The following is a 16749-nucleotide window of genomic DNA, read 5'->3' on the forward strand; positions in this document are numbered from 1 at the left end:
TGATACAGAGTACTCCTTTACCCCACTTCCTCTAATAATTATGATTTCTAGTAATAGTTATTTTTTATTATTGAAATTGCTCATTATAATTAGATAACCATCATCTGTTATTATTTTTTAAACTGAAAATATACTCATGTCTGGTATAAATCTGAAAACTGTTAACAAATTATTTATTTTAATGTAGGACATGCAATTTTAAATCGAATATATATATTTAGCCTGCGTAGTATTTTATTACCTTCGTAGCAGTGTTAATTATTAATTATTTATCAGGTGCTTCTCGAATCCGTAGTGCGTACTTCCGATTTTGGACTACACACTTTGTGTCGGAGTTCACTGTAAAATATGGGCTGGTGGAACTTACTTAACCAATAAGAACCGTGCCCCCGGCACGAGCTTATCGCTAGCGAGGTTTGGCGCCGCGATATTCAAATCAAAATAATCCTCGGGAAACGTCGCCCGAAAGATTCTATTGTTGCGATGAAGTTTATCATTATCGTTATTATTAATCGTTATCGATAGTTAGTGGCACGGAATCACGAGCGCGCGCGCGCGAGAGAGACTTTCACGACCGTGGCGCGTGCGGTCTGGTGGCTCTACCTGTCGGCACGGCGATCGGAGCGACGCCCCGGTGAAACGTCGCCCCGGCGTATATAAGACAATAAATTGACGCGCCGCAGCCAATTGTGAAACCGAGTCTTGTTCCGTCCGTCACCGTTGCGGACACTCGTATAATAATCGTAGTATATTGAAATATATTTTAACTTTTTTTTTTTCGATTTTTTTTTTTTCATCGTTCAACGAGTAGTACTCAAATCATATTTTCATAAAAAAAAAAAAAACACTTCTCCTCTCCGGACCCGGACACCGCACGGACCACGCAGCACTTCGTTCTCGCCGAAAGTGGATGTGCGCTCGCGTCAGTCATGAGGGCCACCATGTCAACGTCACTCAGGCTCCTGGCGATCGCATACTTGGTCTCGTTGGGTAAGTAACGCGCATCCGACCCGTAACACTGTTCGTATGCATTCTCGACAGACGGGTGTGTCGCGCCGTACGTGCGCGCGCGTTGCTGTACGAGACGTGGCAGATCCGTGCGCGATTTTTAAACGGCGAGTTAAAGTCTCTTGCGTGCATTTCACAACGTTTGTTGCCGTCGAAAACATTAAAAAAATAAAAATTCATAAAATTCAGCAGTGCCGTATAAAAAAGGATGTACAAAATTGCGTTTTCGAAAGGCATGTGCACTGCTGAACGTACTGAACGCACGCTTAACACGATACGTCTTTCTAACGATCGAGATCGTTTTAAAAGCTTCTAACGTTTAACATTGTACTGCTTTTTGGTCATGTTTTTGTTTATTTATTTTTCTAATGTGACGCCATTTCGTGTGCGCGGATGATAAAACGTGTATTGTTACCGTCCGGAACCCCTCAACAACGTGAAGTAGTAATAGTTTGGGGGAGGGGAGGGGGAAAGAACGACTCGCATAGCCTACAGAGAACGAAACGAATAACAACACATTAAATCGCGTGTACGAAGAAAGTCGATTCGAAATCGTGTTTCAATAATGTGTACTACGATTGTTGCGGTTTCCCCCGGGGCACGTTGCGTACACGATGCATTACGTGTAGTTGTAACGATTAGGCGCGGATAATGAACAAAGCGAACGAAAATGTCGCATAAATCACCTGTTCGGCGGTTAGCTTTTGCAATCGGTTTGTACAAGCGCGCGCGCACTCACTCATTCCCCGTGCATTCCGTTGAAAACGATTTGGACGGTAAATCCGTTCACGTTGCAGCACACGTGCCGACGCTTAAACGCGTGTGCGGAGCTTTTTAACGGTGCAATGAAAACGGTTCGCTGTATAAAATGTTGTGTTGCACTTGGACGTCAGACGGTATCGTGCGCGACGAGAACACAACAGTCACCTATTGCGGGCGAAATCCGTAAAATTGTTTGTTTCGTTTATTTATTTTTCCCCGTCTTAAATAATTTCAAACAATCACTCATATTGCGTAGTTGTTTTCGAGAACACCGCAGTACTCAAACGGACACCATATTTTGTGCTTTCCACGGTTAGGCTACAGGTTTCAGTGGCCGGGCGTATGTGCGTTCGGTTTAAACTGTTATTGCTCCTCGTCCTAGTCGTTAACCGAAATCACACCTATACGACTCGTTGAACAAATCGGCTCGAGCCGCTCGTGTTACGTGCGTGATGTCGACAACAATAATGCAACGGCCTGCTACGGTTAAAAACGTCATCACGATAATGCGTGCATGATATACGATACCGACGTAACGGTAACGATGGTAACAATAACAATTCGTGCCGCGGGCGTCGACCGTGGCAAAAGATGAGATTTCACTCGGTGCGGAAAAACTGCGAACAATGTGTGACGTCGCAAACACGTGTTTTGGCAGTGCAATTGACCCGTTCGCGCGCAATTCCGTATCTGCGATACCGGTTATACGTCCTCACCAAGTCCTCGGACCGTCTCGGCTTTTAACGGCGATCAGGAGCCGACGTGCGCATTCGTCCCTGGCGTTCATCCCAGTTCGAAGAGCTGCTCTCCGTACCGATACGGTGTTGTTGTGTTCACGCGAGCCCTCGCTTGTACTCGTTTTGCGCGTGTGCGCTCGTCCTTCTGGAGACGAAAACTGGTTTAAAAATACGATATCGTTATTATTATTATTATTATTATTATTACGATTTATCGCCCGCAGGATCGTACGGTCAGTTTCAATTTTTACGATTTCTAAACCGCGTACCGCGGTGCGACGAAACCCCCACTCCTTGACCGTTCGGCGTAAACCACGGTTCCTTCTCGGTCCTGTCTCCTTTTACAAGTCGGTTCGCCCGCGGCCGCGCATCCCGTCCGACCGCTTGAGTGTCGTTTCAGGTGTTTTCCATCGATCGCTTTCGCACCGCGACGCGTAGAAAGGGGTTAGACGTATCGAGCACGACATTGACACGTATGTCACGCGCTACGTTTACGAATCGGATGAGCACCGCCGCCGTAGAAAGTGGAACGCGCCAAAGCTTTGTTTTTCTCTTTTCCTTTTTTTTTCCTTCTCCCGTATTCCGTTCAACACGTTGCCGGGCCGCCTACGTTTCGACGCATAAATATCGGGCGAACAATTTCGCCGTACGAAGTTTTTTTTCGAATTCCATTCGACGTCCGTCCGCCGTGAAAGCGGAACAATACTCGCGCGACACATTAACAATAACAATGACGATAACAAGGCTGCGCCGAGTGCACTTTGTGAGTTCGTCACCGCTACGGCAGAACATTAGAACCCCACATGCGTTTGATCCGCAAACGGATTGAGTGTCCTGTGAACGGGTTAACGCGGCTTTAACGTCACCCGGACGGAGGTCGCGTAGTACCGCCTACCGTTGCGCTAGACGAACGCTTCCGGGACGGATTGATCTAGTTTATTCAATCACCCTACGTCCTTCAGGACGCGGATCACGAACCGCGATCATGTCACGAAAACTGCACGGGCGAATAAACCCGACACGTTTGATAGGCGATCTGTAAAAATCGTAATCGTGTAAACGACGTATTTCCGACCAATTTTTTACTTAGACGCGATACATCCTAATCGTGTCCGAACCACCAGCTCTGGTGGCGTGGCGAATCTAACGAGATTTCGGTGGCGGAAAAAATAATTAATAAGTACCGAAAAAACACTCCACGAGTTGCGTTTTAACTGTACGAATCCAACATATCACGGTCGGATAAACGTTGTCGTGCAGATAAACGAGGAACGCATTCCGACGCGGCAGTCGAAACGATTGTTCGGCCGACTGAAAATAGAAAACAATATCTAACAATCTCGCGGAATCCGAGTCCACCGAAAAACGTTGTAATCGATACGAGAATTCCAACATTTTTTTGCCGCAGTCGACGTTCACACGAACCGAAGTACGAATATTGTTTTCAGCAAACTGTTTATCAGCATATACTAATTATACTCCGTCGTTGCTCTTCGGTGTACTCGTAGGCAATTGTAGTAGTTTTTGACGTCTTGATCCGTCGACGATTGGTTAAATTCACGATTGAAAATGTTTCGGATAAAATTAACGCCATGTATCGAATGCATTGGTCAGCGTTAAACTTTAAGCTAATAACTATTGTGTTTGTCTGGTTAATGTTGAAAATGATGGTGAATTCGATTTGTCCAAAAAAATTTTGAGTCGTATGCATAAATATTTTAAAGAATATTTTTTGAAAGTATAAATATTCCAATTCATTGATTTGCGAAACATGTTTATGGTGAATTTATGTGCAAGAAACGCATATTTATTGTATTATTTTTAAAAACCAATTTCAGAAAATCGACAAAATTGTAATATATAAAAAGTATGTAATAATGTTGCAGAACAAAAAAACGTGTTTCTTATTGAAAACTTGAAATTAAATTAAATTATAATTCGTAAAAAAAAATACGATTATGAAACATTCATAAAATTACTGCAACCGAATCAGATGATAAATTATGTAAAACGTTTTATTCGGAGGTCACCTGCGTAATATAATAAACATGTAAACTTATTTCGTATTAGCCGGAATCAACAGCGACCCGTTTTATTTTTATTTTCAGGGTCTTGTGATTCGTTACTGTCACGTATTAAGCGTCAGCAGGCGGCAACAAGTGAACCCAAGAAAGAGGAAAGTTTCGAGATAGAAATATGCAAAGATAAAGACGCAGGAGAATGGTTTCGGTTGACGGCGCAAGACGGTGACAGCTGTCGTGACGTCATTCAGTGCACATCGTCGGTAAGTAGAAAACGCGATGATTGCATCGCGAGTGAACTTTTTCTATTCGTCTTCGTTTCAACAAAATGAAACAATATTGTTCCGCGCAACATTTCCATGTTGCTTTCAAAATGCGAATCGCAACGAAAACGGTGCGATTCAAACGGTTACCATCGGCGCGCGCGAGGCCAGATGTTATTGTGATTGAGCGCAAATTTCACCGGGTCACGAATTTAAAATCACCTACGTTCAAATATTGTCCCAGCGGAATCATGCGATTGTTCCCGTGCGTTCCGTTCGCACTACGATTTTTTATGCGCATATTTTTTTTTTTATTTCGAACGTTAATTTCCCTTTCGACTACACATGAAACATGCACGTTTAATATTATAATGTACCGTATGTGGCACGGTAATCGATTCAAAGTACAAAATTCTCGAAATGAGAGGCGTTTGAGTGACCCAAAACAACATCACGTACTATTCGGTTTTCTAACAACGTATTTATGTGTAATTATTATTTTTATTTATTTATTTTTTTATATCATTGACGCTAATTTTAATTTAATATTTCACCTCCGATGAGCAAGTGTGACACATATAATAACGGAGATTAATATATATATATATAATTATATAATCTTATGTTCAAAATGTTTTTCTTACATTTTTTCGACTTCATATTATATTGTTAATATGTTTAAACTCAACTAGTATGAGTACATGATTTTGAATCGATTTAATTTAAATCCCGCCTAATCATTATTTTTATTTATTTAAAATATTTCGGTATATGTGCCCGGTATATATGTATATCGTCAAATTAGATTATTCAAATTTCAATATTAACGTTATATAGCAACGCGAAATACTTTTGATTGCAGAATTTTTATAATCTTATTTTTTACAAAGCAAGATAAACAAAAAATATGTAAAAAAAACATTTAATCGCACCATAATAATTTGTTATCGGTTCAAACATTTTGTCGAATAGTTGAATAAATAAAGTGCATTTTTTTTATCAAAATATCGTTAAATTAAAATATAATATTGACGTGCATATATTTGTGACGTTATTTATAGACAACTGCGAATAATTTATTAATTGTTTTGTGGTATTGATAATGTATTAGGATTTATGATTTCAACGAATAATGTTTGTATTTCAACGAACAACCATTACAATGCTGTATGTCGAACACATTATTTCTCGTAAGTCAAATTATGATACAACGTTAGTTTTGTTAAAAGAAAAAGAAAGTTATTCGCATAAATACGGGACGATAACACTATTGCCTAACACAAATCTTACAACAATAATATTACGATATCACATTAACTTTGGTCAAATATCTAATTATCGCATATACTTCGAAATCGGGAAAACGAATGTCATATATTGTGTTATCCTATTTTCGTAATTGTACAAGTTTACCTAGTCATTATTCATTCGTTCTTTTTCAATTTTTCGGTCATGATCCGCACGGGATTATAATTGCTAATATCAAAGTAATTATAAATAATCCTATAAAAGTTTGTTACACATGGTTAATAATTGTACGTTTCCGAACAACATAATACGTTTTTATTTATTGTACTGTTCATAAAACCGACGAACGTAGTTTCTAAATTAGAATAAAATAACTAATGACAATGATGAAAGTTGAAATTTTCTTTGAACTGCATAAAAGATTGTGCAATACGTACACAAATGCATGGGCGCAACTAGAGCCCAAATATTGGGGTGCTAAAATTGCTGAAAATAAAATTAAATGGTATTAATTGTAATTACTATAGGTTATATAGATTTGAAAAAAAAACAAGAGTGCTACATTTGAATTCAGAGGTGCTAAAACCTCTATCGTGCACCCCTAGTTGCACCTATGCACAAACGGCTAATCCACAAAGGTACTCGTTCCTTCGAACATAAAACGCACACAATAATATTATTTTGTACAATGTCAATAATGTACACGAGTACATATATGTGAACGAATTCACGTTATCCACACGTCGTTTAACTAATCCTTACGTTCTTGTATTTCAACAGGGACTACAAGCCATTCGTTGCCCGGCCGGTTTGTACTTCGACATCGAAAAACAAACGTGTGACTGGAAGGCTGCGGTGAAAAACTGCAAGTTGAAGAATAAAGAACGCAAAGTCAAGCCTTTATTGTTCACAGACGAACCATTGTGTCAGGTATTGAATTAATGATTTTATTTTTTAATTTTTTTTTTATTAAATAATACTTGTACATCATACTCGCTGGTACGCGTAACGATCGAACAATTGTCTTAATCACATTACACGAATGCGTATGTACAGATAATGATGATACGTGCAGTGCTATTATCTCAGCGGCGATATGCATTGAACGCGTTTGAAGGTCTTTTGAATTATTTATCCTCGAGTCGTCGTCTCGCCACGCTGACTCTTGAGAGTTTGAATTTAATTATTTGAAAATATTTTTATTACTGCATTTTTTTTTTAAACTTTTTTGTTTTTATAAACAACCCAACCGTGTACACACTATTATCCGTGATTCTATTATTGAAGCTCGTTTCGATTCGTTTTTTCGTCTTTCATTATCATAACATTGCCGTCGTTGTTATCGTCATCAGATAAAAATCTTAAATTGATCTATGAGTTTTACACGAATATTACTCTTGCGAGGTTATTATATATACTCACAATATTATGATCTTACACGATTCGAATCGTTCGGTTCCCACGAATGATATTTCGCGTTATAAAATGTATCTGTGAAAAGGAAGATCGTAATGATAAAAAAACAACACTTCTACCTCATCTATAACAATGTGTTTTCATTTTTCCAGGATGGAGAATTATCTTGCGGCGACAAGTCGTGTATCGAACGAGGACTATTTTGCAATGGCGAAAAGAATTGCCCGGACGGCTCGGACGAAAACTCTTGTGGTTTGTAAATAATATTTTAACAGTAACACGGAATAGACGATAGTGGTCATTTCAAACCGTGAAGTCGGAAAACGTTTTTAATCGGTTGATTTTATTCGATTACAGTTCGAGAGGACGTTTTTCGCCTTAACGGGACGTATCAATTATTTTCGTTACGCGAAATGTAAAGCTATTGAACGCTAATCGTAGTACGTTGACCTAACGACCATCCCGTAATGATTTCACTGTCGAAAAATTTGTTCCATACGAATCGAACTTTTGCATTTCGCGCGAGCACGTTTTCCGCTAGCGAATTGTTTCCGAAAAAGTTTTCAATTTCTCCTCGGAAAAGCTCGTACGACCGACGCGATCCCACATGATATCCGCCGAGCACGCGTACGAAGTCCAATCGTCATTACAGACGATAACCCGTTCCCGATACATTTGAAATGCTCAACTCCTCCGCAACGAACCCGTAGCGAACGGTTGCGAATCAACGCATAAAACAATACACGCTCATCATGCTTTGTACGACGTTTAACGGTGTTAAACGCGCGACGAATCCGTTTGAAAATCGTCAAAAACTCCGCGGACATCCAAATGTCGAAAGAAACGCTTATTGTGTTTCGATGATTTTGATCCAACCCTGTGAAACGCGTTGTGCGTGTGTTTTTCCGCAGACAACGATAACGATCCCAACCGAGCGCCGCCCTGCGACCCGGCCGTGTGCGTGTTGCCCGACTGCTTCTGCTCCGAGGACGGTACCGGGATACCCAACGACCTGCCGGCCAAAGAGGTGCCGCAGATGATCACGATCACTTTCGACGACGCCATCAACAACAACAACATCGAGCTTTACAAGGAGATATTCAACGGCAAGCGCAGGAATCCTAACGGGTGCGACATCAAAGCCACGTTCTTCGTCTCGCACAAGTACACCAATTACTCGGCGGTGCAGGAGACCCACAGGAAAGGTCACGAGATCGCAGTGCACTCGATAACGTGCGTATATAATTATTACTATTATTATTGTTAATATTACTATAATGTTGTTACCGTCGCGAAGTCATAAGCAATGTCTGAACGTCCGGACATGCGTCGCGGTCAATCCCTATAATGATCGAGAATACGTCATGTTTTCGACGTATAACAACGATCCTACAGATAACCAGGATCGTTTTCAGGTAGTACACATATTTTGCCTTCGCGTTCGAAATGGCCTGTTATTAAACTGAAAACGGCGGATAAATCAGGATGGCATGAGAGGTGAGGGCGAGTGGTGGATAACCTCTCTGGCCTCCTTCAACTTTGTTTCATTTCTTTCTATTCCGGATCAAAGCCACCTAGTAGTAGTGAGTGGCTGTTATTAGTTAACCGTTTATGCTATCGCCAAAACCATAAGGCGGTCCCGGGTGGATGAGAGGTTGGGGGAGGGCAAAATACGTATTATTACCGTCTTGAACAACTTACGTGCAACGCGAACAATTTTGTGCATAATATTACCACGATTTAGCAACTTTAAGATGCCTAACAGCGACCGAACTAGTCGGGCGAACTGTCGATTGTTTTGCACGTGTTAACAACGAATACGAACGCGACGCTCGTAAAGATTTAACGACGGCGACGCGATTCACGATTCCCTAATAAAAATACTATCCGTTTCCCTTTCTAGCCGAAAATATTGTTCCTATTGTAGTACGCACGTAGCGACGGGCCGGTAAAAACGATATTGGGCCGATGCGACGTCAACAATGGAATATTATGTTCGACGGTCGTGAAAGTGAGTACGAATGAACTGGAAAGTAAAAACTGTCATGTAATAATCCGGTAGGTAGATCGGGTTGATTGGTAGGTTGTGTACGTTTATGCATATACTCGTACGAGGCAGCGCAATAATTAATGCAACCGAAGAGAATGGTGGCTAGTCGATGAAATAAAAAAATATTAAAAAAAAATCGTCATCTGCAATATAGCTTAGTTGAATACGTCGGTGTCCGAAACAAAAGCGGAATTCGCTAGACGACGACGAAGACGTGAACAACACCAACATGATTCGTTCGTCCGAATTCAAGACCGAACAATGTGTTTAGAACGATAAAAATAATAACTCGCGCAAAGCAGCGATAATATTTCGTGCGACCGAGTCGAGGAGGACGGGTTACCGAAGACGATTCGAGAACCGACAAGTTTCCCTTTTTTTAAGATTTACGGCGAACCATGTTCGCAAGGACGTTGCCATCGGCTGCGCAATCGTTCACGGGGTTCACGAGAAATCGTGTTATTACATGCGTGCAACGATGATGATGGTGACGATGATGATGATGATGGAAACGTGTAATATTATTCCAATCGGTATGCGTGTGTGCAATCTTGTTGGTCAGGAATGCCGAGAAAACGTGGCGTCCGCGCTCACGTTTCAGAACGCATAACTGCAGTCGGTATAATGTTTCGTGTTCACGTGGTGTTAAAACCGGTACGACCGTACACTGGTTGTTTTTAGCGGTATATTTTCTTATTTCAGTAAACTCCTGTGTTAATAGGGGGGGGGAGGAGGAGGAGGAGGAGGAGGAGGAGGAGGAATAACGCGTACTAAAATAGGTATATTATGTTCCCGAAACTCGTGCGCACGTATAAAAATACTCGTATTTCTTGTAAACCTGTACGAGTATATTGGGGACGCGAAGAATGTGACCGTTGAGCAATCGTGACCGAAAAAGACGTTTCGGTTTTTTCAGTAGCGTCCACTCGCACGGACACCGATAAGACCGTTAGCGCGTTTCGCGCAAACAGTAGCTGTGCACGCCAGTGGTGCAACCAGGATTAATTCAAGGGGGGGGGATCAAAAAAACATTTTCCGTTCTTTTTCCGAGGAAAACAATATGTACATTTTATTGCTTTATAAACGCAATTATTTTATTTAATATACATATTATTTACAATGTATGTAAATCAATTATTATTATTATGCCAGTTAAATTAGGGTTTAGGCATTAGCAGGGCTCGGGACTTTATGTGCTTAAAATCTTAAAAATAAGCGCATACATATGCACCATAAAATATAAATATATGCGCTTAAATATGCATTAATTTTTAATTAAAAAAGATGTACTAGTACAAATTTAATTAAAAAAAAATATATATCATGCACATACCTACTACTACTACTACCAAATTCCAAATGAAACTGCTCAAGCGAATAATTTGTGATTGTTTTTCTTTCGGTATATTTATTTATTTATTTATTAATTTAAGAAAATTATACCACGAATATGAGCACTAATAAATTAACAGACACAAGCCACGAAAACAAATACGAACGCGAAGACAAACACGACAAAATACGCAGTAATTTATTAACAAAAAAAACGATCATCGTCCGTGATTCGTCGATTACTGAGTACTTGCAAACAAAATAATTCTTTGAAAGACAAATAAATAAAATTAAAATTGTCTTCAGAGCTAAAAATAAAATGGGCTCCCCGAATAAAATAAGCGGAATAACGCTATTGAGTATCGCCCTATCGGCATTATTGCAAACGAATTCATATAGATAAAATTGATTTAGAATGAATTATATATCAGCGCGTTTAGTTTTCTAAATAAAATTTTTATAGCATGTCAAAAATGAAAATTTTACATTAATATTTTTGATTTTCGAGTAAATTACCAACAATTATTTTAAAATATGCAGTTTAAATCAATAAATCTCAAAAATATGCAAATGAAAAAAAAAAATCCAAAATATGCAAAAATATGCACAGTAAACTTTTAAAATTCAACTCTAAACACCAAATACAAATTTGTACCACATCAGATTTATTCTATTTATTTCCCAAACAAATATGCAAATGCATAAAGTCCCGAGTCCTGGTCATTAGTTATAGTGTAAACCATGGTTTTGAGTATTCGACGTACGTATATATTTTATATTAAACTGTGGTTGCAATTGTTGATTTTATTTGTACATCGGATTCGAGAGCAGAATATCAAATCAATTTAATCCAAAATGTTATGATGAAAATTTCAGAGTAACTTTAAAAAATAAATACTGACATTAGCCAAGGGGGGGGGAGGTTTGGACCCCTGGTGCACGACTCTGTGCAGAACCGCACCGATTTTTCCGAGCACTAGATTTGCACGCGATGCGTGCCCGAACGTGTATTTTCATCACGCCGCGAACTGGTCGTTTTCGAACGTTTCGAAACGTTGGTTTTCACTGTTTTCCACGTGCTTGCTTGCATATCAGCACGTCCGTCATTATAATGTAGTTACGAAACGGTTAATGAGCGGTTCGGAACGAGTCGACCGCTTTTTTTTTATATCGTATTAAAAAAAAAATTGTAATATATTAATTATCTGTTTGTTTTTTTTACCACGTCCGTATACACGCATCGTTGTACAATGATAATAACCATTGAAATGCAACATTGTTCGGTAGACAAAAACGATGCGCAATTGTATGAAATCTGACGCGTAGAGAAGCCTTTATTTCGCTGCAGGTTATCGATTCATTCTCGAACAGTCAACCTGAAGTCATGGACGGACGTCCATAATAATATTAAAAAAAAACAAAAATTAACACGCATCATTCTTTGAACGCAAAAAAATATAATTAATTCGTTATTATTGTACGATGGATTTACAAGGTTAAGTATTAGTTCATCTGATCGATTGACGATTCATATTGTCATCTTCACTTCCTCATAAACATATTTCACGAATGAAAATCATCAAAAGAGTAATTTAATGTATTATATGATTTTCATTTTTAACGTTTTCCTTTTACTTAAGTCACATAACGTATGTTAGCCGCGGTGAATGGTATTTCAAAAAATCCATTTTCGCAGCTTTTAAAAACTTCTTATTTTTTACCGGTCGTGCTTTACAGTATTGTATGTAACTAAACGTAATGTTGCCTTTGCCTAAACGTGATATTGATATTTATTTGTTCAAAAAACGAATAAGCGTAGAAAAAAATGTCAAATAATTAAATGAAAAACATCTTATACATAAATAAATGCTTATTCTAGAGTATTATTATATACTTTGTACTCGTACGTACCAGATGATGAATTTTCAATTCAAAACTGGTCGTACTTTACAAACATAATAATACTCCTGACTAAGCATTTGTTTATTAATTTCTGTACATAGACTATTATTTTAATATTTATTTACTAATCGTTTAACAATTCTTAATTTGTATTTATTTAATTAAAAAATCTCTATAAATGCATCGGGTGAAAGACGGAAGATCGTGTTGTATTAAGCCACTGACATAATAAGTAAAATGTAATAACAATACACAGTGCAATAACGACTTCTACGTTGCTCACGTCATTCTACTCATTCGTTTCTGGTCGTACCTACTAGTTTTGCGGCGGAAATAACAAAATAAAATCGCGGGTGGCTTACAGAAACACTGAGCGTTTTAAGAAATATAATTGAACCGAACGATATTTGACTTGCCCCTGACCGTTCCGGGTGAGAACCGAGGGAGGGGGGGTTGAAAGCGAATTTCATTTAGGATGTGCTGGAATGGCGAAAACATACAAAGAATCAAACGAACAAAAACAATCGCACTCGAGAGTAAAGCTCTTAATACACGTGAATTCACGGAATTCACGTGTCACGAGTCACGTGTAAAATCCAAAATAAAAACGTATATCCTTAACTTAATACTGTACTATTAATATTTTATTAAAACTTCAAGTGTATAACATAAAATTACTAATTTTACCATTGTAAAAATGGATATATATTTTGGATAAACATGTATTTCACGTGTACACGTGAATTCCGTGACACATATTTTAAGAGCTCTACTCGAGAGCGAACAATAACGACACTCCAACCAATTTTCATAACGGTTGCCTCGTATTCGGCTGTAGGAATTGTCGGTGGCGGGCGGATATGGAAGCTCTCGCGGTTCCGGTTGTTTTGACGACCATCTCTAACCTATTCGGTTCGTTTCGTGTACCCTTCACCAAAGGCGGACAGCGAACAAAATGACCCGGGGGAATTGGACGATCCAGAGTTTAATAAATTTCAGACTTGTAACAACATATTACTCATGAAGTAACCTTGGTACAACTAGAATCGATAAGGTTAAGCTAGTGTAGGGTTTGATCGGGTTTTTAGATTATAATCAGATTTATGGATTTTTTACTATATTTTACAGTCCAACAAAATCAAACTATTTAAATTATGAGAAAAAAAAACGAAAAACATGTCATTCGTAATAGGATCATAAACAAATTGTGTTCTTCGTTTGACTTACGTAATTACGGTGGGGGGGGATCTGAAGTATCGGAAACGTTACTGGAAACAAGTGTCACACTCACGCACACGGTTTAAATCACGTTCGCGCTCTGTTGCAGGCACAACGACGACGAGCAGTTCTGGAGTAACGCCACCGTGGAGGACTGGGCCAAGGAGATGGCCGGCATGCGCATCATCACCGAAAAATACGCGAACCTGACCGACAACAGCGTGGTCGGCCTGCGGTCGCCGTACCTGCGCGTAGGTGGCAACAACCAGTTCACCATGATGGAGGAACAGGCGTTCCTGTACGACTCCTCGATCACGGCCCCGCTATCTAACCCGCCACTCTGGCCATACACCATGTACTTCCGCATGCCGCACAGGTGAGGATGCGAACCAAAAACTCAGTTAGCGATCGTGATTTCCAGAGACCGATTTCACCCTGCCAAACGGCCGGACCCCCGGGGGTTGAAAACGACGCGTTTCCCGCCGGCAGCAACGGACGGGGTTTCCTCGTGTTTCCGCGTGCACATCGCCAACGTACGTTCTTCCCATATTGCGTTCCGTCCGATACGCGCTCCTGCCCGTCCTAGCACCGTTCGCGCGATGAATGAAGTTCTTGGGACGTTTCTTTTACCGTCCATTTTTTCGTTTACCGTTATCTCGTTATCTTTGTCGGCCGATCTAACGACCTTAAATTATTTGTTCCCCTTTACCCGTTTTTTGTCATCTATCGAAACCGACCAAGATTGCAACGGTTCGGATTGCGATCCGTTTCGATTTTTAACGCAGGAAGTTTACAGAACGATACGTTACATTTCCAGACAGATTTTCGTGGACCGTAATATCACGATCTGTACGCGTATCTACAGGTTAAGTTAACGAGATGTTATTCAACCGGCGAAAGTTGCCAACGTTTCAAGGACTAGTGGGCGCGTATACGAAGCCGCACGTGGTCTTAAAAATAGCTCTGCATAATAATACAATACTGTTGTGTCGAAGAATAAATTTCTCGCGAACGCGTAACGTCGTAAAAATGCAAATTTCCGTTTCTCGAGTTCCGTTTGGCCGGTATCGGCTGCAGGGTATACTCGTACATGTTTACATTTCGTACACCGAAACGTATTCATAAAAGAGAGCAGCTGCGGAACGAATGAAAACGGAAGTATAATCAGTGGTCTACAAATTAATCAACTCGCCGCGGGGGGGATATACTGACGGAGTTGATCGAAGAAGGGGTACCCCGACCGTCAATGAGATAAACGTCAAGATATTTTTTTTTTCAATCGAAATACACGCGTGCGTGGGAAGCAAATATTTCATATCCTGTACGACATTAAAACGTGTGGTACACGTGGGCCTGGTTGTAGTCATTATTAATTCGAAAACGATGCTGTTTCACCAAAGTTCGCACAGTCCAATGTGGTAAAATAGATCCGGGGGTTTTGAGAACAAAAGCTTGACGTTCCGTGATACTCGTGTGCCATTTAGGAGAGAGCCTCGTTAGAAGCACGCGTAACGAACGTAGTTTATACAGCGGAAACGTGCGGAAATATCAGTAGATCTGCGCGTATAATACTTGTCCAAAACTTATGGGAGACTAACTAGAAATTTGAGAAACGCTGCGGGCTCTCTACAGACAACAGTATTGGTATTATATTTTAATGTGACCACGCGGTGGGCCCAAAAGGCGTCGGACGATTTTTCAATCTCTTCGCTCTGTTAACTACGCGTTAACCTCGGCACGCCACCGTAGCGTTTTCAACAACTTCGTTTCTAGCCGCGAACATATCGTATCGCGATGGTATGTAAAGATCGAGCGGTGCATCGACGGCGAACGTGCGTGGAACGCAAGTGCGGTGCGCAAACGCTTTCGTAACGCGCGACGAACGGTTTCCTTCGGGCGAACAATCGCTTCGAACGAGGGCCGTTGGTCGAAGAGATTTCCGAATCGCGCCGCGATAATGCGATTTCTCGTGGTGTTCGGTCCCGTTCGCGGCGTCTACCACTGCGTCTCTTGGTCGCGTACGACACTAATACCGTATGTGATTTTGTTGCCGACGCGCTTACGCAGGTGTCACGGGAACCTGCAGCACTGCCCGACCCGTAGCCACGCGGTGTGGGAGATGGTGATGAACGAGTTGGACCGGCGGGAGGACCCTAACTTCGACGAGTACCTGCCCGGGTGCGCAATGGTGGACTCGTGCTCTAACATCCTGTCCGGCGACCAGTTCTACAACTTCCTGAATCACAACTTCGACCGGCACTACGACCAGAATCGCGCGCCCATGGGCCTGTACTTCCACGCGGCGTGGCTGAAGAACAACCCCGAGTACCTGGACGCGTTCCTGTTCTGGATTGACGAGGTGCTGGCCAACCACAACGACGTATACTTCGTCACCATGACGCAGGTGATCCAGTGGATCCAGAAGCCGAGGATTATCAACGAGGTGAAGAACTTCGAGCCATGGAGGGAGAAGTGCGTGGTCGAGGGACCGCCTGCCTGCTGGGTGCCGCACTCGTGCAAGCTGACTAGCAAGGAGGTGCCCGGGGAGACCATCAACCTGCAAACGTGCGTCCGGTGCCCCAACAACTACCCGTGGCTCAACGACCCCACCGGAGACGGTTTCTTCTAAGCGGCGCGCACATTGTTCCCCGATCTCACTCCGCGCACCACCCAACTACACCTGCCGACCTATCAAACACCACTATACTCGCGACACTCTCGCACAACAACAACCCACTATCGATATCGACACTTCTCTTTCTCCCCCCCCCCCCCCCCCCCCCCCCCCCCCC

The 16749-nt window shown here is 41.1% G+C and overlaps 1 protein-coding gene across 1 annotated transcript; it reads left to right on the forward strand.

Annotated features, from left to right (window-relative positions):
• The first annotated feature begins 673 nt into the window (after nucleotides 1–673).
• On the forward strand, nucleotides 674–16743 carry LOC112687325. The gene is made up of 7 exons (XM_025559966.1): nucleotides 674–990; nucleotides 4616–4791; nucleotides 6820–6969; nucleotides 7608–7707; nucleotides 8367–8688; nucleotides 14067–14333; nucleotides 16025–16743. The coding sequence occupies exons 1-7, from the start codon at nucleotides 930–932 to the stop codon at nucleotides 16584–16586; spliced, it is 1638 nt and encodes a 545-aa protein (XP_025415751.1). The 5' UTR covers nucleotides 674–929; the 3' UTR covers nucleotides 16587–16743.
• Nucleotides 16744–16749: the final 6 nt, after the last annotated feature.

The sequence above is a fragment of the Sipha flava genome, unplaced genomic scaffold (assembly GCF_003268045.1).
Source record: "Sipha flava isolate LNK unplaced genomic scaffold, YSA_version1 340_pilon_pilon, whole genome shotgun sequence".
Classification (NCBI taxonomy): Eukaryota; Metazoa; Arthropoda; class Insecta; order Hemiptera; family Aphididae; genus Sipha; species Sipha flava.